We start from the raw sequence: 21,100 nt of genomic DNA on the forward strand, positions 1-21,100 counted from the left end.
CAGAAAAAGGTGAGATTGACATGTGATGACGTCCGCCGTTTCGCTCCCTCTCAAGTCGAGGCGGCTTCTAGGTCTGCTTGAATCGGCCAACGTTCAACCCCTTCTCCCCGACCCATCCCAAAGAAATCCTTCTTCTCCCATCCTCAAACCCCTCCTCCCTATCGGCCTCTACTCCTCTCTGGTCCTTCTAGACCCTACCTTCTTCTCTCTCAGAGACTCTCGTCTCGAACGGAACGCATGCAGGTCGGTTCGACTCACCTTCTGGTTCTCCCTCCCTTTCCTTTACTGATCGATCCTCCTTCTGTATGCAGTACCTTTCTCGAGCTTATCAATACTACTCTGGGATCAACCCTGCTACCCTCACGGGAGCCATTGATGTTATCGTTGTAGAAAGGGAAGGAGAGGTCAGTCCAATCTTCCTCTCCCTCTTCGAGCTCCTTCCCCTCCCCAACGGCTTATTCTTCGGACTAAAACGGATTATCCTATTACTCTTCTTTTGTATACACAGACTGCCTCCTCTGAAACGATTCTCGCGTGCTCTCCGTTCCACGTCCGGTTCGGGAAACTTCAGGTGTTGCGAGCTGGAGAGAAGAAGGTCACCTTGACCGTCAACTCGAATCCCGTCCCGTTCTTCATGAAGGTCGGGGACGCAGGAGAGGCCTTCTTCGTGGTCGAGACGGAGGAGGACGTGCCAGAGGAGCTGTTGACGAGTCCGTTGTTGGGCGCTACAGAGGTCAGTCGAACAGAGAGAGTGTGAGAGGGAGCAGGAGATGTGGGACGAGCTTGGGTTGGGTTCGGTGGGGACGTTGAGGTTTCAGAGGGGGTAGGGATGCGCTGGAGCTTTTTTGAGCTTGAACGAACGCTCGTTCGCTGACTATAGTTCTCTGTTTTCTCTCGCAGGTCGGAAGCGAAGCTGAACAACCACCAGACTTTTCGAACGCGGAAGCGTCTGGATCTGGATCTCAAGTCGAACCCACTCCGGCGTCATCGTCCGAGGAGAACGTCCAGGAAGCGTCGAAACGACTCAAGGACGAGAAGTTTGGAGTCGTAAAGGATCCAGAGACGACTGGAGCTATAGCTGTGAGTTTTCACACGTCTCGTTGATTCTGTAGAGGGCGGAGGGGGAGCTCTGGATTGACAGAGAGGGATCGAAGCTGACCTCGTGCGCCCGCCCTTCGCTTCTCGTTCTACAGGAGCCTGACTTCCTGGATCTCGACAGCGCTGAGTCGAGTGTACAGACTGCTTCTGAGGAGGCTGCAGAGTTGAACTCTACAGGTGAGTCACGTTTCTCAGTCGAAGGAGTCTCTGCCGTCCGAAGCGAAACGTCGAGCTCACCTCGATCTCCTCGTCCTCTCCAGATGCTCAAACGACTCCTCGACCCAGCCTCTCAGCCCTTCCTCCTACACCCGCTCCTCAAGCCTCTACCTCGGGAACGTACCCCTCACCACCACCATCGCCTCATCCCAAACCCTCCACTCTCGCAGCCGCTCCCGAGTCCTCCTCCTCCTCTCAGCCCACACCCTCCGCTCCTCCCATGCCCAACGGTATCCCTTCGACCACTCCTCACAACGTCGCAGCACCCTCTCTCGAACCTCTCCCCATCTCTGAACCCCTCTCCGCAACCACCAGCAACTCCCAAACCCTCTCGCCCTCCTCCTTCCTTGCTACGGCAAGCTCAATCACTCACACCATCGCCACGGCTGCCGAGGGACGACGAGATCATCTCAAGCAGTACGTCGAGGGAGTCAAGACCAAGAACGCTGTGGAGCATGTTGTTGGGCATCTGACGGGGAAGAAGCATGGACCTGGAGAGGGGATTAGAGGGAAGGAGAAGGAGGGAGAGGATTACGAGGTGGCTGCTGAGGATGGAGGAGACGATTTGTTGCCTCAGGTTGGGGAGGGAGAGGGGAGGGCTCCTGATGTTGTCTACGGAGAAGGTACGTGCAAGCTCTACGAAGGGTTGCAGGTGTTCGAAGCTGATCGAGTCTTTTCGTTTACAGACGTCGTCCTCGACATGGCTGGTTACAAGCAACAATCCTCGTCTCCCTCTTCTTCTCGACCCGCTTCGCCTACTCGTCGGCGTCCCTCACCTTCGCAGGAGGCTCATCGACGGGATCAGGTAGCTCGACGGTCGAGGGAGGCTAGCATTGATGTTGTGAGAGATGGGCAGATTCGGTTGAGTGAGGGGAAGGGTTGGAACGACGATGGAGGTCAGTCGCGTCTCCTCTGTTCACCTGTTTCTCGTTGCATTTCTGACGTCTCTCTCGCATTTACATCTCGTGTCTCCAGTTGAACCTAGCCACCAGGTCGTCTCGTTCGCCGAGGATCTGCTCTCTGCCGCTGCTGCTCTCGAGACTCAGGCGGAGGCTCTCGACGAGGACGCGAAGGAGACTCAGTCGTTGAACGAGCACGCTCTCAACTTGGAGGAGAAGATGGACAACCTTCGCCTTGATGCAAAGGCTGAAGAGTGAGTTCCGCTGTGGTATCTCGAAGTTCGCTGTTCTTCAGTAGCTGATCATCTGCGTCTTCTCGTTTTACAGCGTCGACACCGCTGCCGCCAAGAACCTCGACGTCCCTCCTCTCACCATCCCCAGCACCGAATACTCGTGGGAGTGGGGAGAGCTTCCTACCAAGTCGCCAGCACCAACTACCTCCACCTTCGACTTCCCTGTCCTCACTTCGGACGACACCCCTCCCGCTCGACCTTCCAGCCTTCCTCCCACACCTCTCGACACTTCAGAGCCAACAGATCCAACCAACACCTTCTCTCCTCCTCCCGCTCATCCTCTTCGTCTCTCCTCCTACCCTCCCAGCATCGGTCGATCGACGGAGAAGTCGGAACTCAACACCATACCCGTCGAAGGACGACTCAAGAATCACGAGGAGGACCCTTACAAGTTTACGTTCGAGGTGTCGGTACCTGGACAGCAGGAAAAGAGGTCGCACTCGTTCGAGCTGAGCTTGTGTGGGAACGAGGGACTTGGGGTTGATAGCAGGAAGGTGAGTTGAATGGAAAGAGAGACGCGTCGACGAATTGAGAGCTCATCGTATCTCTCCTTCTTTCTTCCGACAGCTCGAGGACGCCGAGGCCTTCCTTGCTGGTCGAGTCACGTTCCAGAGGTTCATCGAGGAGCCTGAACTGGTTGATGATCGGTCTTTGGTCGTGCGATACAACGAGCAGTGAGTCCTCGAGTCCTCTCTTCTTCTTTCCCTCTTCCGAAGCTGACTCTTCCTTCCTGCTATCTTCCTCCTTCAGATACCTCACCTGGCACAACGCTTCTCCCGTCGTCGCCTCCCTCCTCCTCTACCGGAAATCCCTTCTCCCTCCACCCGTCCTCGCTCCTCTCCCCGATTCCCTCCTCGACGACTTCGAACCTACTCCCGTGGCCCCGACCGACGCTACTTCGACGGCAGACCAGGACGTCCCCGTGCCGGAGAAAATCGCAGTAGCTGGATCTGGTTGGTCGAGGTGGTGGAGGAGGAGTAGGACTCTCGACTCGGACCTGCCAACTCGACCTGCTGACGGTGGCGAGGAAGATGAGCTCGACGAGGACAAGCCGAAGCTTCCTTCCGTCGCAGAGGTCGACCTTGGGATTGACGACGACGCATCAGTTCCGGAACAGACTCGATCTAACGGAGCTCCTGGGTATTCGAGATCAGCTAGTGTGAGTTTGGATCCTTTCGTTCGCTCGATTGAGACTCAACTGACTTGGAACTCGACGCGTCTTTTTCTCTCCAGGAACCTCCCATGCTTCAAGAGTCGCCTCTTCCTTCTCCTGCCCTTACCGGAGAACCCTCGCACGTCACTCACTTTGCCAAGACTCTTCGACTCTCGTCTGATCAACTCGTGAGTTCTCGTCCTCCTCGTCTTCTGTCGAAACGCGTCTCACCTTCTGTTCTTCATCTTTTCACAGCGAACTCTCGGCCTCAAGAAGGGAGCCAACACGATCACCTTCTCGGTCACCTCTTCCTACTCTGGAGTCGCCTCCTGCACGGCGAGGATCTTCCTCTGGGACGCTAGCGATCACATCGTCATCTCGGACATCGATGGAACCATTACGAAGTTCGTTCTCTGCTTCCTCTCGTTCGTTCCTCGTTTCCCTTGTTGACCTTTTTCGCTCCCACAGATCCGACGCTCTCGGTCACGTCTTTGCTGCCATTGGACGAGATTGGACTCATCTTGGAGTCGCAAAGCTCTACACCGATATCACGTTCGTCTCGTCTCGTTCCTCTCCTCGTTCGACGCGTCGACTTTCCGCTGACAGCTTTCTTTCTTCTCTCAAACAGCAACAACGGCTACAAGATCATGTACCTCACCTCTCGAGCCATCGGTCAAGCAGACTCGACTCGAGACTACCTCAAGGGAATCAGTCAGGGAAACTACCAGCTTCCCGAGGGTCCCGTCATCATGAGTCCTGATCGGTTGATGACTTCCCTTCATCGGTGCGTTCAAATGTCTCTCCTTTCTCTCTCTCTCGATACTCCTTGCTGATCATCTCGTCTCTCTTTTCGTTCGTCCTTACAGAGAGGTCATCCTTCGGAAACCCGAGGTCTTCAAGATGGCCTGTCTTCGAGACATCCAACGACTCTTTGGAGGGAGTGGCAAGGCTTTCTACGCTGGATTCGGAAACAGAATCACCGACGCCATGTCCTACCGGTCGGTCAACATCCCTAGTTCAAGGATCTTCACCATCGATTCGAACGGAGAGGTCAAGACGGAACTGCTCGAACTCGCTGGGTACAAGTCTTCGTGAGTCGCGTCTCCTCTTCTCCTTTTTCTCAAGTCTCAGTCCCTGACCTTCATTGTTCGTCCTCGTCGCCACAGCTACATCTACATGAACGATCTCGTCGACCAGATGTTCCCTCCCGTCCACGCTCGGTGGGCTCCTGAATTCACCGACTTCAACTTCTGGCGAGCAGCTCCTCCCATGCATATCGACCTCCCGGACCTCTCCCCTCCCTCCCCTACCCTCTCCGCCCGATCCGACACCTCAGGCCGACTCTCCGTCCTTCGAAGCTTCACAGGATCCCTTCGAGGCTCTCGAGCTTCCACTCCCGTCTCCGAGAAACTTCCTCATCGAGGTGGAGGATCGGGATCCGGTCCTTCGAGTCCTCTCGTTGGACCGGTCTGGACTTCGGACTCGGAGATGAGTGAGACCGAGGAAGAGCAGATGAACGACCATGAGGCTGGGGAGAAGATGAGAAGGAGTAGGACGAGCAGCATGCCTGGGAGTTTGCCCGGGTCGATGGAGGAGGGGAGTTTCTTTGACGATCCGAGGTTCGATCGGAGGGGAGATGAGGAGGAGGAAGAGGAGGAGGGGGAAGGGGATGAAGGAGAGGAAGGAGATGAGGAAGAAAGGGACGAGGACGAGGAGGAGGAAGAAGGGAACGACGAGATCTTCGATGATGATCTGCTTGCGACGGGAGAGATGGGGTCGGTTCCTTTCTAGCTTTGATTCTTTTCTTTTAGACGTGGTTCGGTTACGTTACTCTAGGACTCTTTTCCTCTAACTCGCATTTGCATCACTGCTCCGGTCTTCTCTCTCTGTCTTTCTCGTTTTTGTGGTTTTTGTTTCGGTTCTCGTTCTCTCGTTCACTTGCGTTTTCTCGGCTCATGCTCACGATCGAAGTCTTTCGTTGCTCATCTGTTGCTTCCTTTGGCGTTTGAAAGCAAGTCGTTCGAAAGATCCGAGTTCAGTTGCGCTTCCTCGAAAGGGTTTCGACGGCCGGTCGCGTCGACGCGTCTCACATCACATCCCACAGCTCTCAGGATCAGCCTTTCAGAAGAGACTCGCCTAGGTCGGGAGTACGGAAACTTGCTTTGAGGACTACCATAACGTCTCGAGTGAAAGAGGAAGACAAGAGGGAAAACGCGTCGCCAGCCTCTCTCTCCCTCCTTTCCTTTGCTTTCTCTCCTCCCCTCTACTAAAAAAACGAGCTACAAACATAGTATGCGCAATCGAAGGAAAAATTTAAAGGGTAACTTGTTTCGAACGACGGGTAAAGAAGAAAAGAGAAACACGACGCGGTATTGAGTGAGGGGATAAGATGTGTACGAGGACGAGCGACGAGGAGATGATGAGGGCGAGAGATCGAGAAGCATAAGCAAAAGACGGCAGAAGCAAAGTTGAAAAGCAAGATGAAACCAAAACAAGAGGGAGAGAGAGATCTGAAAAAAGCAAGATGAAAACGAAACAAAGCAACGCCGACCTCGAACTCTTAGAAATCCCTCGGTTTCTCCACCCTCCTCCTCAACGGACTAGGTACTCCCATCCCTGACCCTCCCACTCCCAATCCTCCACCCACGATCCCACTCCCGCTCCCTCCTCCCGCTCCACCACCCCCAATCGCCGACGACTCTCCCTCCCTCTCCAACGGGCTGAAAACGAACGCTCCAATCGTGTTCCCCGTTCCAGCTAGGATCCTATCCGACCCAGCAGCCACCAGAGGTCCTATCAGAGCGTGCGAGACGGACGGTGGAGGAGTCTCGAGGTTCTGGGAAGCGAACTGTTTGAGACGTTCTGCTCGACGACGACGGAGGGAGGATCCTTCGGAGGTGTCAACTGCGAGGAGGGCAGGTTTTGTTGAGAGGGAGGTTGAGGAAGATGAAGTTGGGTTGGAACTGGGTTGGGGAGAGTTGGTGTTGAAGTCGAGGGAGGAGGACGAAGGGGAGGTTGGACGAAGGGAGGTGAGATCCGAGACGGAGAGGGCGAGAAGAGGTCCGTTGGTTGGTTGGGAGAGATCGATTTGGAAGATCTGCCAACGTGAAGAGGAGGACGAGTGGGATTGGGTTTCCGAGATCATGTCGTCGTCTTCCTCCGTGACCGACGAGAGGAGAGTGGTGGATCCTTTCCCGAATCCAACGACGCGTCGACGATCGAGGACCTCCCATCCTCCTCGGTGGATCGACACCGTTCCGAGTAGATATTCTCGAAGGGCTGACCAAGGCGAAGAAGGTCGTCCAGGTTGTTCCTTCGTCGGACTGCCTGACTCGTCCAGCAAGACCTCCTCCTGATCCTCAACTCCCTCCGACCTCCCGCTCCCTCCTGCCTGTCGATTAGAGAGCCTCTTGAGGTGAGCCCCGTGAACGTACATCGGGTAGTCTGCCGACAATATCGACTGAGCTGATGGCGAGCTGGGGAGTCGTTTGGGAGTTCCTCCAGGCGACAAAGGAGGAGCGAACGAAACGCTGGATCCTCTCCGACGTGACGACGGCGGTGGGACTTCGAGACTTGATCTCGGTTCGGAGGAAGAGGAAGTTCGCCGTATCGAGGAGCAGTTACAGGTGGCGGGGAGTGAGCGAGGGGATATTCGATGGACGGAGAGGGATTCGGAGGTGGAGACGAGGAGGAGGAAGCCGCCGAAACGCTCCTGGCAGGATCCGCACTGCTGAAGGATGGGATCGACGACTCGGATTTGAGTGATCCTGGCTTTGGAGTCGGTGGTGAGAGTGAAGATGGATTCGGGTCCTTCCGAGACGTCCCAGATCGAGACCACTCCGCTCGAGGAGGCGACGGCGACGACTTCCCTCGACGAGCCTTCGACCTGAACGACTGCCGACGTGACGTGACTGATGGATTCCAGAGCTTGAACGGGAGTGATGGAAGCGACCTCCGTCCAGGATCCAGCGTCGTCTCGTCGAAGAAAGTCGACTCGTCCAGAGGAGGAGGAAGCGAACGAAACCTCGGAAACGTCCTGCCTTCCCGTCCTCCAGAGACACGTCGCTCGAATCGAATCCTCTCCTGGGAGCAAGCCTACTCGTATCTCCTTCTCGATGCATCGGTACTCGAAGAGGGATCCGTCCTCCCGAACGACGACGAGGATGGAGGAGTTGGAGACGGCGACCGAGAAGACGTCGTCTCTTGGGGATCCGTTCGAGCGAGGGAGGAAGCTCATGTCTGAGACGTTGGAGGGCCCGAGATCCGACGAGGAGGAGGAGGAGGAGAAGGCAATGGGAGTGGGATTGAGGGAAGTAGGATCCAGGGACCAGACGAAGACGGATCCCTTCGAGAGCGCAACGGCGCAGAACGATCCCTTCGCATCGACGGCGGCGAGGATGGGTCGATCCGAGGAGCTCGTTACGGTGAAGAGCAACCTCTGGATGACTGTTGGATCTCCCGTCTTGGAAACGAGAGCAATCCCATCGAACCCGACCGACATGATGACCTCTCCGTCCTCACTCGTCCCGATCAAACAGACATCCGCCTGATGCAGTCCAACGACGCGTCTCATCGAGGGAGGGACCATGTTCCCACTTCCTTCCGTCTCCTGACCTCCATGCTTCTTCATAGCTCGACGGGCATCCACCTCGTCCTCCCACTCCTCTCCAATCTCGAGTCGATCCCTCTGAGCGTCCAGGAGTTCGGCGTCCTTGAGGAGGAAGAGGAGGAGGAGGTAGAGAGCGAAGGTGGTGATGGAGATAGGGAGAACGACGACCTTGATGAACCAGTAGAAAGGTTTGGCGAAGTGCGTGAAGGAGCGAGAGGAGCGGGAGGGAGGAACGAGATCGCTGGGTTTGATGCGATGAGGGATGGTCGAGATGATGATGGCGGTGGGAGAGGGAACGACGAAGGTGAACTCCTCCTTGTGATGATTCGGGTTGAGGAGATCCCAAAGTCGAGCTCGACTGCTACTGCTACTGCTACTTCCTCCGAGGAAGTCCACTCCTCCCTCTTCGTCGTCGTGTCCTAGGATCCGAGGTTCTCCTCCGACGAGTCCATGCGAAACGGTCCACACTGAAGGTGCGACGAGGGCAGGGTGATGATCGTGAGGAGCGAGGTCGAAGGAGCCCGAGTAGTAGTACCAGAGACCGACGAGGACGGTGACGAGAGCCACGAGGGTTCCGTTTCGTGCTGTTCGAGCTCGGAGGATGGCTTGGAAACCCGATCGAAGGACTTGAGAGGAGGACTTGGTTCGTTTCGATCGACGACGACGACCGGTTGTGGAGGTCGTTGGGTTGGGAGAAGGAGAAGGAGATCCTCGGACGGCGAGTCCGCCGGTATGAACGATGGTAGGGACCGGTTGTTGACCGAGGACGTCGGCGAGCTAGTGGAAAGAAGACGAAGAAGGTCAGCTTCGACGCGTTCGAGCAGGAGACGAAGCGGGAGGGCGAGAGCGAACCTCGAGTCTATGCATATCGATCGAGATGACGGTACTGTAGGAAACAAGATCAAAAGAGTAAGAAGACGGCGTCCCGACGAGAGGGACTCGAATCGGACTCACGCGAAGAAGGCAAAGATCAAGAACCAGTCCGAGATCAGAACAATGATCGTGAAGGTGCAGAAGTCCTGATAGACGCACGAAGTACAGATGGATCAGCTCGATTTCATCTCGACGAGAACAGAGAGAGACAAGCTCACCCTAACAGCGCCAACTCGCTCTCCAACAACGATTCCCAGGACAGCAAAGAGACCGATATCCGAGAGAGTCGTGAAGGTGATAGTCGGGCCCGACTGAGCGAGTCCTAGACTGAGTCGTTCCGAGACCGGTAGAGAGATGGAGGTGGAAAGGACTGCTCGAGTCTGGTTTGGTTAGAAAGATGAAGAAGGTCGATCAGCAGCCGAAATTAAAAGCACGAGAGAGAAGAGGAAACGTGAGAGACGCACGACGTGAACCATGTTCTCGACTCCAATCACTGCGATCACGAACGGAAGCAGGAACCAAGGAATCCCTTCGAGCTTCCATCCCATCATTACACAGACGCTCCCCGAGCAGATCTGTAAAGAAAAGGCAAACGATCAGCAAAGAGAGGCGGATCCGAGACGGGAAGGTGTTGGAACTCTCTGCTTACCGTGCTGATTGCCAACTCTGTCACGTAGGTGAACGCGAGACCGAACTGGTTGTGTATAGGAGTGAAGGATGCCAAGGCTCTGAAGGTCCATGCGAGGAGGAAAGCGTAAAGGAGGATGATGGGGAAGGGAATGGCGGAGGCGAGACGCGCTATCTTCGAAGGAGACGCGAGGTGATTTGGATGAGTGAAGTTGGAGGAAGAAGTTGTTGAAGGAGAGTACTAAACGAGGGATCGAGACAAAGCCGAAAACAGTCAGCTTTGCTCATCAAGCAGGTTTTCAAGAGAGGTAGAGATGGTCCTCACATCGACCAAGAAACTCCTCTCGTCGGAATCGACTCGTCCCCAGCTCGTGGCTGATCCGTTCAACCCTTCCAACGCTCCTGCGAGGATCTCCTTCCAAGCTACCTCGTCCCAGTGAACAGCCTCCCACCCATCCTCCGACAAGAAGCACGTCCATACGGCCCAGGGTTGATCCGGAGGCGTGGGTTGGGTGGAGGAGGGAGAGCAGAAGAGGAGACCGAACTCGGTTGGAACGTGTGCGAGGAGGTGGGCGCCGAACGCTTCGTGGTCGAACGAACTGGGTTGAAGAGCTGATCCTGGTAACGATGCTGCTGAGGGTGATGCTGAGGCGATGAGGTGAGAAACTTCTCCAATCCAGATGGTCTCCATTCGAACCCTGCCGCCGACTCCTCCTCCAGCTCCTCCTCCTCCTTTCGACCTCTCCGAGCTCCCTCCTTCGCTCAAGACGACACCTCCTTCCTCCTGGTCCTCGTTCCCTGCTACGAAATCCAGTCCTCTGATGAAGGGGAACTCCCTGGTGGGTCCTGCGTCGTCGAACAAGGGTCTTAGGAGAGGAGTGTTGAAGAGGGAGTTTGGTCGGAGGGTGGACGAGAAGGAGGAAGGGTTGGAGACGGTTTGGTAGTGGATGGCGAGGGCTGGGTAGACGAGACTGGTCATGACGATGCAGCAGATGAGGAGGACTCGGATTTGATGTTTTGCCGCATGGGTTCCGAACTGGTAGAAGGAGCGTTCGAGGAAGGATCTCTGTCCGATTGGGAGGGGAGGAGGAGGGGAGGAGGAAGATGAGCTCGACGAGGATCCATTGGCGTGCGAGGACGTCGTCGATTTCGTCTTGACGTGATGGTGAAAGACGAGGGAGAAAGGGTAAGGGAGGAGGGAGAGCACAAAGGCACTAGGCATGCTGGCAGTCGGTCCGAGGTTCAGGTAGAAATCCAAAGGTCGTCCAAGGCCATCAAGGAGGAGCAAACGAGGAGGAGGGAGGAGGGAGGAGAGTCCGAGCTGATGGCGCCCTGAGAAGAGGAGGATTCCTCGAAGAGTTTTGAGAGTCGAAGAAGGATCTAGAAGAGGTTGAGAGGGAGTGGGACCTTGGCTTCTAGATGTCCAGGTTGAGCTGGTGTTTATCGAGAAGGGTTGGAAGGCGGTTGAGGTCGCACTCGGGAATCGACCTGGAATCGACAGCCGAGAGGCGAAAGAAGTCAGTTTTTCGAGTATATCCTCGTTCGAAGACCAAGCTGAATAGGCTGCCCACCTGTAGATGTTGCTTTGCTTTGAGAAAATCGAGGGTTTTTCGTTGCTGGACGTTAGCCTCCAAAACCACTCCTTCTTAGATTTGGAGAAGGAGCGAGCGACACGTCCCTCCAAACCACTTCCTTCTCCCCAAACCCCCCTTCCTTCTCTTTTCCGCTATGGGTTCAATGTTCCAACGAGATCCGAGAGCAGGTAAGCTCATCTCGGACCTCTTCTTGTATAGATCCTCTCGCTGACTCTCCTTCGCTTCTCAGGTCTTTTCCTTGGAGGAGACCGTGTGTCAGGAGCCGAGGTCAGAAACCAGAACGGTACGTCTCGCTCTCTTTTCAGCTGCTATAGAGAGACAAGAAGCTCATTTATACACTCTTATGTCTTTTCTCTGCAGTTCTTGCTGCTCAGACCATCGCCAACATCGTCAAGTCGTCGCTGGGACCTGTAGGACTCGACAAGGTAAGCTCATCTTCGACACCTCCCCTTCTCCTTCGTCCCTTGTCCTTCCTCTCTTTGAGCTGACTGTATGCTCTCGTCCCTTCGGATCCTGTAGATGATGGTTGACAACATCGGAGTGAGTCTCAGCTTTCATCTTGTCGTTTGAACGAGGAAGGAAGGAAGAGCTCGAGCTCGAGAAGATGCATCACCTCGACATCTTGCCTTTCCTTCCTCCCCCCGTCTCACCTCTTCCTCGACGTCAAAGCTCATTCAAATGCCTCTTCTATCGCTTCTCTTTCAGGATGTTACTATCACCAACGATGGAGCTACTATTCTCAACCTGCTGGAGGTCACCCACCCTGCTGTAAGTCTCGCGAGCTTCAGCTCCTTCCTTCGCCCTCCATCCTCTTCCATTCACCTTCGACCTCCCCTGCAACCTCCATCGCATCGAAACAAAGCTGACTTGTCTTCTCTCAACCATCAGGCTCGTATCTTGGTGTCTCTCGCTCAACAGCAGGACAAGGAGGTCGGAGACGGTACCACTTCCGTCGTTCTTCTCGCTGCTGAGCTTCTTCGACGAGCCAACGATCTCGTCAAGAACAAGATTCACCCTACCACCGTCATCACTGGATACCGGTGAGTTCAAATCTGCGTCTGGTCGTGTTCGCTGAGGAGAGCCTGCGTTTTCGTTGATAGTCTCTCGATGAAGTCGAGAGAAGAAGAGCTGAAGCTGATCGTTCCTTCCCTCGCGCCTGCTCCCCTTCCCTCCCTTCCTCCCTCAGTCTCGCCTGCAAAGAGGCCTGCAAGTTCATGAACGAGCAGATGTCTACTCCCGTCGCCAAGCTCGGACGAGACTGCCTCATCAACGTCGCCAAAACCTCCATGTCTTCCAAGATCATCGCCGCGTGAGTCGACCTCAGCTTCCTTCCATTCGGCTGAAGGAACGAAGCGTCGAAGCTCACCACTGCTCCTTCTACCCTTTCTTGGTTCTTTCGTTCAGCGACGACGACTTCTGGGCTCCTCTCGCTGTCGATGCTATCCTCGCCGTCAAGACCACCAACCCTCGAGGAGAGATCAAGTACCCTGTCAAGGCCGTCAACATCCTCAAAGCTCACGGAAAGTCCGCTCGAGAGTCCATCGCCGTCAAGGGATACGCTCTCAACTGCACCGTCGCTTCTCAGGGTGAGTCTCTCTTTCGTGCTTGTGCCGTTGATGGTATAGGACGAGATGGAAAGTTGGGTAGTCCGAAGAGAGAGGAGAAGAGTGTGAAGCTGACCTTCGTCCCTCCCTTCCCCTTCTCACCTCGAACGAACCTCAGCCATGAAGACCCGAATCGTCGGAGCCAAGATCGCCTGCCTCGATATCAACCTTACCAAGCAGCGAATGCACCTCGGAGTCCACATCACCATCGACGATCCTAGTCAACTCGAGGAGATCAGGAAGAGGTTCGTTCCTCCTCACTGTCCCTTTCCTCCCTCTCCCTTTCGCTGACTCCTCTTCCTTCTTCTTACTCCAGGGAGTCCGAAATCACTCTCGAGAAGATCCGAAAGATCCTCGCCTCGGGAGCCAACGTCATCCTCACCACCAAGGGAATCGACGACCTGTGTCTCAAGGAGTTCATCGAGGCTGGAGCCATGGCCGTTCGACGGTGTCGAAAGGAGGATCTGCGACGAATCGCGAAGGCTACCGGAGCTACCCTCGTCAGCTCGCTCGCCAACTTGGATGGAGAGGAGACTTTCGAGAAGGAGTACCTTGGGTACGCGGAGGAGGTCGTGCAGGAACGGATTTCGGACGACGAGTTGATTCTGGTGAAGGGAACCAAGGTGGTTAACTCGTCGAGTATCATTTTGAGGGGTGCCAACGGTGAGTTTCATCTTTCCATCTCGGTCGTCGGGCATGGATTGTGATGCTGGAGGCTGGAAAGAGGCGGAGCAGGAGGAGAGGAGGAGACGCGACGAGAACGCTGACTTTCGTTTCCCTTTCCCATTCTCCCAGACTACATGCTCGACGAGATGGAGCGAGCTCTCCACGACTCCCTGTCGGTTATCAAGCGTACACTCGAGTCCGGTTTCGTTGTCCCTGGAGGAGGAGCCGTCGAGGCTGCTCTTTCCATCTACCTCGAGAACTTCGCCACCACCCTCGTTCGTCTCCCTCCTCTCCCCTTTTCCTTTCTCCCTCTCTCCGAACTAACCCTCGCCCTTCCTTCCCGTTCTCTTTCTACAGGGTTCCCGAGAACAACTCGCCATCGCCGAATTCGCTGCCGCTCTCCTCGTCATCCCCAAGACGCTTTCCGTCAACGCCGCTAAGGATTCGACCGACCTCGTCGCCAAACTTCGAGCCTACCACAACGCCGCTCAGACCGCTTCCCTCGGAGACCCCAAGAAGGTGTTGATGAACTACGGGCTGGACCTGATGAAGGGAGAGGTGATTGACAACGTCAAGGCGGGAGTGCTCGAGCCCACGATCTCGAAGGTCAGGAGTTTGAAGAGTGCGTTGGAGGCGGCGACGAGTTTGTTGAGGATTGACGATGGTGAGTTTGGCTTTATTTTCATCCTTTCCTTCCTTCCTGCCTTCCTTTCTTTCTTCGTTCGAGGGAAAGGAACGACAGACGCGTCCGACTCGTCTTTCACCGTCTTGCCTTCGCTGACACTCCTTCGTCCCTTGTTTCTTCACTCGTTTCCCTAATAGCCATCCAAGTCGCACCGGAGCAGAAGGGAGAGGACCCCCACGGAGGACACTAGAGTCTGAACCTGGAGGGAAAAGAAAAAGGAAGGGAACGATGAGGGGACGGAGGGAGGGCTAGCTTTCGATTGAACGAAGTTTTAGACTTAACTAGTGCTGGCTTTGGAACCAGAAGAGAGAAGGAGAGGAAGAGAGAAAGGAAGGGAAGAAAGACGGGAAGAAGGGAAGGAAGAGCGAGAGATAGAGACATTAAAGGGCTGGGAAGGTGGAAGGTGAGCTCGACGGCTCGACTCGAAAGAGCTTGCTTCGACGGGAGGACAAAAGGAGTTGACTCCCTTCGATAGACATGCTAGAGTCCAAGAATGATGTGGGAGAGGCTATAGAGAAAATTTGAGGAAAAGTCAGGGAAGGGAAGGATGTCGTTTGAGGTCAACAAGGTGAGCTCGACGAAACACGCGGGTCGTCCTTCTTTATCGATTTCGTCAGATTTTCGCCCACCTTTCAGACGCAAGAACTAAAAGTTCTAATCCTCGAGATCGCCTGAATCAGAAATCTCGATTATGTTTGGCTGCAGAAGCCACCGTGACGACCCTTCGTTGTCAGGGAAGTAATTTCGACCTGACCGCCTTCCTTCCTTCCCCCTTCTTGCCGTCAACGACGACTCTCCTCCTCCCCTCCCTCTCCCTCTCTCCCCCTCATTACCTCCATGGCCGACTCTCTCGAAGACGATTACTTCCAAACCGCTGAAGAGTTTCTCTCGGATGTTGAAGGCTCCGACGGAGGAGGGGAAGTTCAATGGGACGAGGACCTCGACGGAGACGCAGATATCTCAGCTCCCAAAGCCGTAGCCGGATCCAAGAGGAAGGCATCGGCTGCCGATGATCTCTCGGAAAGAGAGGACGAGAGCGACGACGAGGAAGTTGGAGGAGCTGCTGGAATGACCGTCGGAGCTGGAGGAGGAGGAGGTCGAGAGCTCACGGCGGAGGAGAAGAAGAAGGAGAAGAAGAAGAGGAACAAGGAAAAGCTGAAGGAGAAGAAGGTTAGTAACCGCACTGTCTGGAGGCTTAATCTTGCAGGTCTGGAGGAACTTGACGTGAAATGCTGGGGGAAGGAGGCAGGAAGAGGGGAGTTGAGCTGACCTCTCCTTCTCCTTCGCTTCAGAAACTTCGTCTCACGAACCCGACCGCTGCCGTCGTCCCATCGAAATTCGCCAAACCTACAGCCACCACCATCTCCCCAGCTCTTCTCTCTTCCCCTACCGACCTCCTCCAGTACTTCCGAACCAACCAGCGTCTGGCTCTCAAGCACCTTTCCTCCCTTGAGTGGGAGGATCGCGAGCTGCCTTGTTCGTTGTCTTCCCTATACCTTCCTTAGACGAGTCGACCTCAAGTGACAGCTGAGAAATCAAAGGCTGACTCTCACTCACTTCTCCTTCGTTCCTTCGATCCAGCCAACTCCCTTCTTCCCACATCGCCGTCTCCTTACTCCCTCTCCGACGTCCTCTTCTCCCTCCCCACTCGCCTACCCTCAACCGCACCCAAGGAGAACGGATCCCCTCACGTCATCATCCTCGCTTCGTCCGGTCAACGATGCGCTGATCTCGTACGAGAGCTGAGAGCTCTGATTCCTGGGTCGACGTCTATCGGAGGAGCGGAGGAGAAGAAGGGCAAGAAGGGTGGAAAGAAGGCTGGAGCTGCCGGACGAGGAGAGATTGCTAAAGTTCGTCAAATCTTTTACTCTTCGCTCTCATGAGTTGGCGCTTCGAGGAGAGTGGGTTGGTGCTCGAGGTAGTCAAGAACTCGAAGAGCTGACCCTCTCCTTTCTTTCTCGACGCGTCGCGTCCTCGTCTTTTCGTTTCCTCGTCCTCGCAGCTCTTCGCCAAGCACTTCAAACTCTCCGAACACATCACCTACCTTTCAACAACTTCCATCCTCATGGCTGTCGGAACTCCTCATCGGATCGCCGAGCTGCTGAAGGATTCGAGTACGTTCCCTTTCGTCGCTCCCTCTCGTCTCTTCCTTCTCCTTGCCCCATCTCTACCTCCTCCCGTCGCACCTCCCTCATCGATCTCTCCATCTTTCTTCCAAAGAAGATCGTACTTCCCTCTCCGTCGAGGACCTGAGAACCTCAAACTGATTCTTCCTCTCTCGCTTCTTCCCGCTCTTCCTCCCTCCCGTTCTTCCTCTCCCTCTCGTCCAACAGAACAAAGCCTGAAAGCTCCCCCTTACGTTCTCCTCGATCTCACTCATCGAGACTCGAAGACCCGCTCGCTGCTGGAGATCGTCGAGTGCAGGGATTCGATCTGGAGGGACGTGTTCTCGCTCGAGGCAGGTTTGGGTGGATTGGTGGGGAGGGAGGAGGGAGGAGTTCTGCTGGGAGCTTTTTAGGTTGTATAGTCATGCATCAGCTTAGCTACCGAGCATTATCATCTTATGTGAGAGCCGCTCCTGGGAGATAGGTGATGAGTAGTACATTCGCTCAAGACGGGACGAGACGTCGAAGCTGAACCTTCGACCTTCCTTGCCCATCTCACGAACGCATCTCTCGACCAAGTACAAGAACGACGAACCGAAAGAGACACCCATCTAATCCACAGGATGAACCTTATCCTTCCCAGCTTCCCCTGCCTTATCCCAGTACCTCAACTCCGTACACAGATCCTTCGCGCGCTGGAGATCTCCCTTCTCGAACGCCAGACCGAGCTGCTTGACGGCTTGTTTGGCTTTTTCTGAAAGAGCGAACGAGCACAGGAGAAAGGCGAAAAGGGTCAGTCCGATAGTATCGAGAGCAGGGAAGGGAAGAGGCGGAGAGAAGAGAGGAAGAGAGGGTCGACTCACCACGATGTTCCTCCCTCAGACTTTCAACTTCCTCCTCTGACTCAGCATCGTCCAGAGCCTCCCTCGCTTCCATGATTTCCATGAGGAGGGACTGATCTGTTATCGAGTCGGATTCTTGGACTTCGACGTTCGAGAGGGAGAGCTGTAGACGAGAAAGCGAGGGAAGAGAGGAAGGTGGTGAGCTCGAGCTTCAATCGAGGGACTGGACAAAAAGAGTTGGAGGAAGGGACACGAACGAGATACTGAGCTCGAGGTAGAGGATCCTTGAGAGTATAGTACGCCTTGTTGAGTATCGATGCTTGGTGTTGAGCGAGTTGGTACTCGATCTTGAGAGAGGAAGGAAGGAAAAGGAGAGGAAAAGGTGAGCTTCGACGTTCCTTCTCTTCTCGTGTCGCTGCCTTCAACAAGAAGATAACCCACCTCTCCCTTCCCCTTGAACCCATCAGGATGCACGTCCTTACTTCCCCTCAAGAAAGCGAGCTTCAAAGCTCCCTCGTCGATAGCGAAGGAACCCTTCTCGGGCAGGCCGAGGAGTTGAAAGAGGTTGGGTCCTCCCTCGGACGTTGGCAGAACGGGTTGGATCGCCGAGCAGGAAGAGCAGAGGGGAGTAGTGGGAGGACAGGGTTGGTGGCAAGACCAACATGCCCGAGGCGGGGAGGAGGTTGACGAGGAGGAGGAAGAGGAAGGAGTTGAGTAAGGTCGACGGTGGAGGAGGAAAGAGGAGCTCGTCGAAGATGTTGCTGGACGAGCGACATTGAAGGCGATTCGGGAGGACGTTGCTGAACGAGGGACGGATCGTCGAAGAAGAGAAGGGACAGAAGGTCGCATACTTGCTGAAAAAGTGGGTGGTGGTGGTTGAGGGCAAGGCGAGAAAGTGGTCTGATGAGGGGATCGAGAAGGAAGGATCGGAGAAGCTCACCGAGGACTCGTCATCTTGTCGGCTTTGAGACCGCTACAGATAAAGGGTGATAAATTGACTTTCAGTTTCCAGCAGTTTTGTACGGCTCTAGGCTATTCCAGGGCACCCAAAATTTCTAGGACGAAACCGGAGGTCCCTAGACAACGGGTCGTTGAGGGAAGGAAAGATCGAGCTCACCCTTTTCCTCCTCGCGTCCCATCCCTTCTTTCAACGACCACCCACCCCCTCCTCGTTCGAGATGTCCTTCCAGGATTCTCGCAGCGGCAACAAGGTATGTACTCTCTCAGTAAACCGTCTGCGAGCGTTTTATACCTCTCAGGTCGAAGGAGGAGTAGGAAGAGTTGCCGAGCTGACCTCCGTTCCTTCTCCTTCCTCCCTCGTCCCGTCAACCAGCCTCCCTCTTCCTCCTCTCTACCTCTACAGCAACCTTCAATTCCATCAACCTTCACCAGCGGCTTCATCCTTCCACCACCTCCTCCTTCGAACTACCCTCCCTCCAGCTACATCCCAGTCGCCAGCACTTCCTCCCTAGTCCCTCCAACCGCTCCTCGACAGTTCCCTCTCTCCCACCACAAACCCATCCCTACCCTCAAAGCCAAGATCCCACCTTCGAAACAGCTACCCAAACCTCCATCAGGACCTTCACCCAGCTCTCGTTTCCCTACCGCCAGCATCGCTTCGGACCCGGAAGGAGACCGTCACGTCAACATCGTCGCCTGGGCCAGCAAAGTACAGGACGTCCTCACCATGATCCCGGCTCAAAACTTCCTCTGGTGGGACGCCGGCAAGAAACAGAAGGTCCTCCAAAAGTTCAACAAACTCCTTGCCCTCCGAGCCTTCGATCCAGCTCCCTACATCGGTGTTCCTTACCTCGTCGCTGAATTTCTCCGTCGTGAGGACGGTCCTCTCCCAGCTGTGCTTGCTCAGAGCTGGGCGACGAACTTGGGGATGGATTCGAAAATGATTCAGAAGGTTTTCGGAGCGCTGAGTGCAGCTGGGTTGGTGGGAGGAGGTGGAGATGTGACGCGTCGGAATCCGAACGATCCACGACCCGATCGGTTGAAGGCTTACGGGGTGGGAGTGGAGGGACTGGTTCAGACGGTTGTCGAGAGGGCAGGAGTAGAAGGAGGGAAGCAGGATCTTGTAGCAGGGGAGGGTGGGGAGGATCCGGCGACGAAACGAGCGAGAACGACTTCGACGAACGACGCGGACAAACGGAACGATCCTCTCCCTCCGACAGGTCCTCGTCCCAAACTCCTCACGACCACTTCCTCCTCCTCCGCCAAAGGTCTCGAACCTCAGGAATCCTCCCTCACTCAACTCGCAGCCTCTAACCTCGCCTGGGCCCTGAAAATCGTCCCTCTCCTCCCATCTTCCATCCCCTCTTCACCTCTCGACTCGACGCGACAAGCCGCCTTCCTCTCCCTCTACGCCTTCAGGTTCCTCCCTCCTCCAATTCCACAGGCTCCCTACCTCCTCTCGCTCTTCAAGATCCACTCGGGAGCCTTGACCTGGAAGATAGCAGAGAAGGTGGGAAAGGAGGCGATTCCGGAGGAGTTGGACAGTCGGAAAGTCGTAGCCATCTTCAAGGCCTGGAAGAAGGCTGGACTAGGAAACTCTACGGAACTATCCACTCCCCGACAGGACTCTCCCTCTACCACAACCACTCATCCTGCTCCCTCCTCCTCCTCCCTCAAACCTTCGACAACGAACCCTCTCCTCTCCACCAACGGACGCGACGGTTCTCCCTCCACCTCCTCCCGCCGATCCTCCTCTTCCGACCCTTCTTCAACCTCCGAAGCTCGTACGGAGGAGATCCGACTTCGACTGGAGAAGCTCAAATCACTCGTTCCTCCAATCTCTTTCGGATCGAGCTCGCCGGGTCCTCAGCCTTTGGCGTTCCCTCCTCCCTCTTCACAAGCCACTCCTCGTCTCTCACCAACCCCATACCCTCAATCGTCCGCTCAACCTCTCCATCCCTCCCAATCCTCAGCATCGTCGTCGTCGCGTCAGGCCAAAGTCGAGGATCTCGGCCCGCCCATTCCCTTCTCGACCTCAATCTCGCTTTCCAACGCTGGTCGAACGACTTCCGAAGCATCTCAAGCGGACTCCCTCGGGCGTCGGATCGAGTCCAAGTCTGTTGTAGGGAAGGAAGATGGGAGATCCGCCGAGGCAGCTTGGTCGGTGGACGACGATGAGGAGCCGACGACGACGACGACGAGTCAAACTCTTCTTCCTCTTCCTTCCTCGACATCAGCTTCGTCGTCGTCGTCGTCGCTGAAGAGGAAGAGGAGTGATCTACCAGAGGGGTGGGTTATAGTTAGATCGAAGACGTGGGACGGAGCAGGTTACTACTTTTGCAAGGAGAGGAGGGAGACGCGTTGGACTCATCCTGATCCTGATGCTTGAGCTCGACGCGCCTCCCTTCCCCTATCTTTTCCATTTTGTGTTCGCTATGTCTAGGTCACGTTGTTTGGTCGAACTATCGTCGTTGTCATATCTTTTTGCTCGTCGTTTGAAACGATCTCTCGAAGTCAGCTTCGCAGAGGTCGTTTCTCTCTCCATTTTCATCTCCTTCCAGTCTGTGTGTTGGTGCTTCAGTCGGCGTTTCATATTTTTCTTGATCTCACTCTATGCTGTAGTGCTTTGTTCGATTCGAGACCTCTCTCGTCCGTCGTAAGGCTGAGCATTTCTGACGCGTCGCATCGTTCCTTTCCTTCTCCTCTCCGTCCCTCTTCTCTCTCCTCCCCCGTCGTTACTGCTTCTCCTTCGCTGCTCTCAGCCAAAAGAAACGGTGGACGCCACTCTTTCTTTTTTGAGTGCTCATAGACGCTCGAACGGTGACAACTTGTTCAGTTCGAGACGGGTCGACGCGTCCGACCAATTTCTCCTCTC

At 55.3% G+C, this 21,100-nt stretch overlaps 7 protein-coding genes across 7 annotated transcripts; 4 read left to right on the forward strand and 3 right to left on the reverse strand.

The window, feature by feature from the left end:
* Positions 1-5: 5 nt before the first annotated feature.
* Positions 6-5,661, forward strand: PAH1 (phosphatidate phosphatase PAH1). The gene is made up of 17 exons (XM_076637931.1): positions 6-243; positions 312-404; positions 509-733; positions 901-1,080; positions 1,194-1,275; positions 1,359-1,937; positions 2,001-2,210; positions 2,290-2,467; positions 2,541-3,000; positions 3,074-3,180; positions 3,257-3,665; positions 3,740-3,847; positions 3,915-4,063; positions 4,128-4,211; positions 4,288-4,443; positions 4,526-4,750; positions 4,826-5,661. The coding sequence occupies exons 1-17, from the start codon at positions 238-240 to the stop codon at positions 5,448-5,450; spliced, it is 3,876 nt and encodes a 1,291-aa protein (XP_076493855.1). The 5' UTR covers positions 6-237; the 3' UTR covers positions 5,451-5,661.
* Positions 5,662-6,127: 466 nt separating this feature from the next.
* On the reverse strand, positions 6,128-10,112 carry BDY24DRAFT_172445 (sterol-sensing domain of SREBP cleavage-activation-domain-containing protein). The gene is made up of 6 exons (XM_076636263.1): positions 10,094-10,112; positions 9,606-10,009; positions 9,360-9,521; positions 9,223-9,287; positions 9,121-9,154; positions 6,128-9,045 (listed from the first exon to the last, which is right to left on the reverse strand). The coding sequence occupies exons 2-6, from the start codon at positions 9,690-9,692 to the stop codon at positions 6,220-6,222; spliced, it is 3,174 nt and encodes a 1,057-aa protein (XP_076493856.1). The 5' UTR covers positions 9,693-10,009; positions 10,094-10,112; the 3' UTR covers positions 6,128-6,219.
* BDY24DRAFT_172452 (uncharacterized protein) lies at positions 9,484-11,086 on the reverse strand. Its single transcript, XM_076636264.1, has 2 exons — positions 10,094-11,086; positions 9,484-10,009 (listed from the first exon to the last, which is right to left on the reverse strand). Exons 1-2 carry the CDS (start codon positions 10,988-10,990, stop codon positions 9,692-9,694), a joined length of 1,215 nt encoding a protein of 404 aa, XP_076493857.1. The 5' UTR covers positions 10,991-11,086; the 3' UTR covers positions 9,484-9,691.
* Positions 11,087-11,407: 321 nt separating this feature from the next.
* On the forward strand, positions 11,408-14,988 carry TCP1 (chaperonin-containing T-complex alpha subunit TCP1). The gene is made up of 13 exons (XM_076641766.1): positions 11,408-11,530; positions 11,593-11,646; positions 11,724-11,788; positions 11,883-11,903; positions 12,069-12,131; positions 12,252-12,403; positions 12,550-12,672; positions 12,768-12,949; positions 13,086-13,212; positions 13,284-13,630; positions 13,763-13,908; positions 13,991-14,297; positions 14,456-14,988. The coding sequence occupies exons 1-13, from the start codon at positions 11,497-11,499 to the stop codon at positions 14,506-14,508; spliced, it is 1,674 nt and encodes a 557-aa protein (XP_076493858.1). The 5' UTR covers positions 11,408-11,496; the 3' UTR covers positions 14,509-14,988.
* Positions 14,989-15,114: 126 nt separating this feature from the next.
* On the forward strand, positions 15,115-16,830 carry BDY24DRAFT_436296 (U3-containing 90S pre-ribosomal complex subunit-domain containing protein; the record flags this gene model as incomplete). Its single annotated transcript, XM_076644217.1, has 5 exons — positions 15,115-15,488; positions 15,611-15,794; positions 15,900-16,168; positions 16,321-16,432; positions 16,652-16,830. Coding segments are annotated over exons 1-5 (1,077 nt in total), but the record flags the coding sequence as incomplete, so codon positions are not given.
* Positions 16,831-18,142, reverse strand: JAC1 (J-type chaperone JAC1). Its single transcript, XM_076641767.1, has 4 exons — positions 17,707-18,142; positions 17,523-17,612; positions 17,287-17,428; positions 16,831-17,177 (listed from the first exon to the last, which is right to left on the reverse strand). Exons 1-4 carry the CDS (start codon positions 18,112-18,114, stop codon positions 17,035-17,037), a joined length of 783 nt encoding a protein of 260 aa, XP_076493860.1. The 5' UTR covers positions 18,115-18,142; the 3' UTR covers positions 16,831-17,034.
* Positions 18,143-20,812, forward strand: BDY24DRAFT_399040 (uncharacterized protein). The gene is made up of 2 exons (XM_076641768.1): positions 18,143-18,476; positions 18,599-20,812. The coding sequence occupies exons 1-2, from the start codon at positions 18,444-18,446 to the stop codon at positions 20,612-20,614; spliced, it is 2,049 nt and encodes a 682-aa protein (XP_076493861.1). The 5' UTR covers positions 18,143-18,443; the 3' UTR covers positions 20,615-20,812.
* Positions 20,813-21,100: the final 288 nt, after the last annotated feature.

Source organism: Mrakia frigida (assembly GCF_051309035.1).
Source record: "Mrakia frigida strain ATCC 22029 unplaced genomic scaffold BDY24scaffold_31, whole genome shotgun sequence".
Classification (NCBI taxonomy): domain Eukaryota; kingdom Fungi; phylum Basidiomycota; class Tremellomycetes; order Cystofilobasidiales; family Mrakiaceae; genus Mrakia; species Mrakia frigida.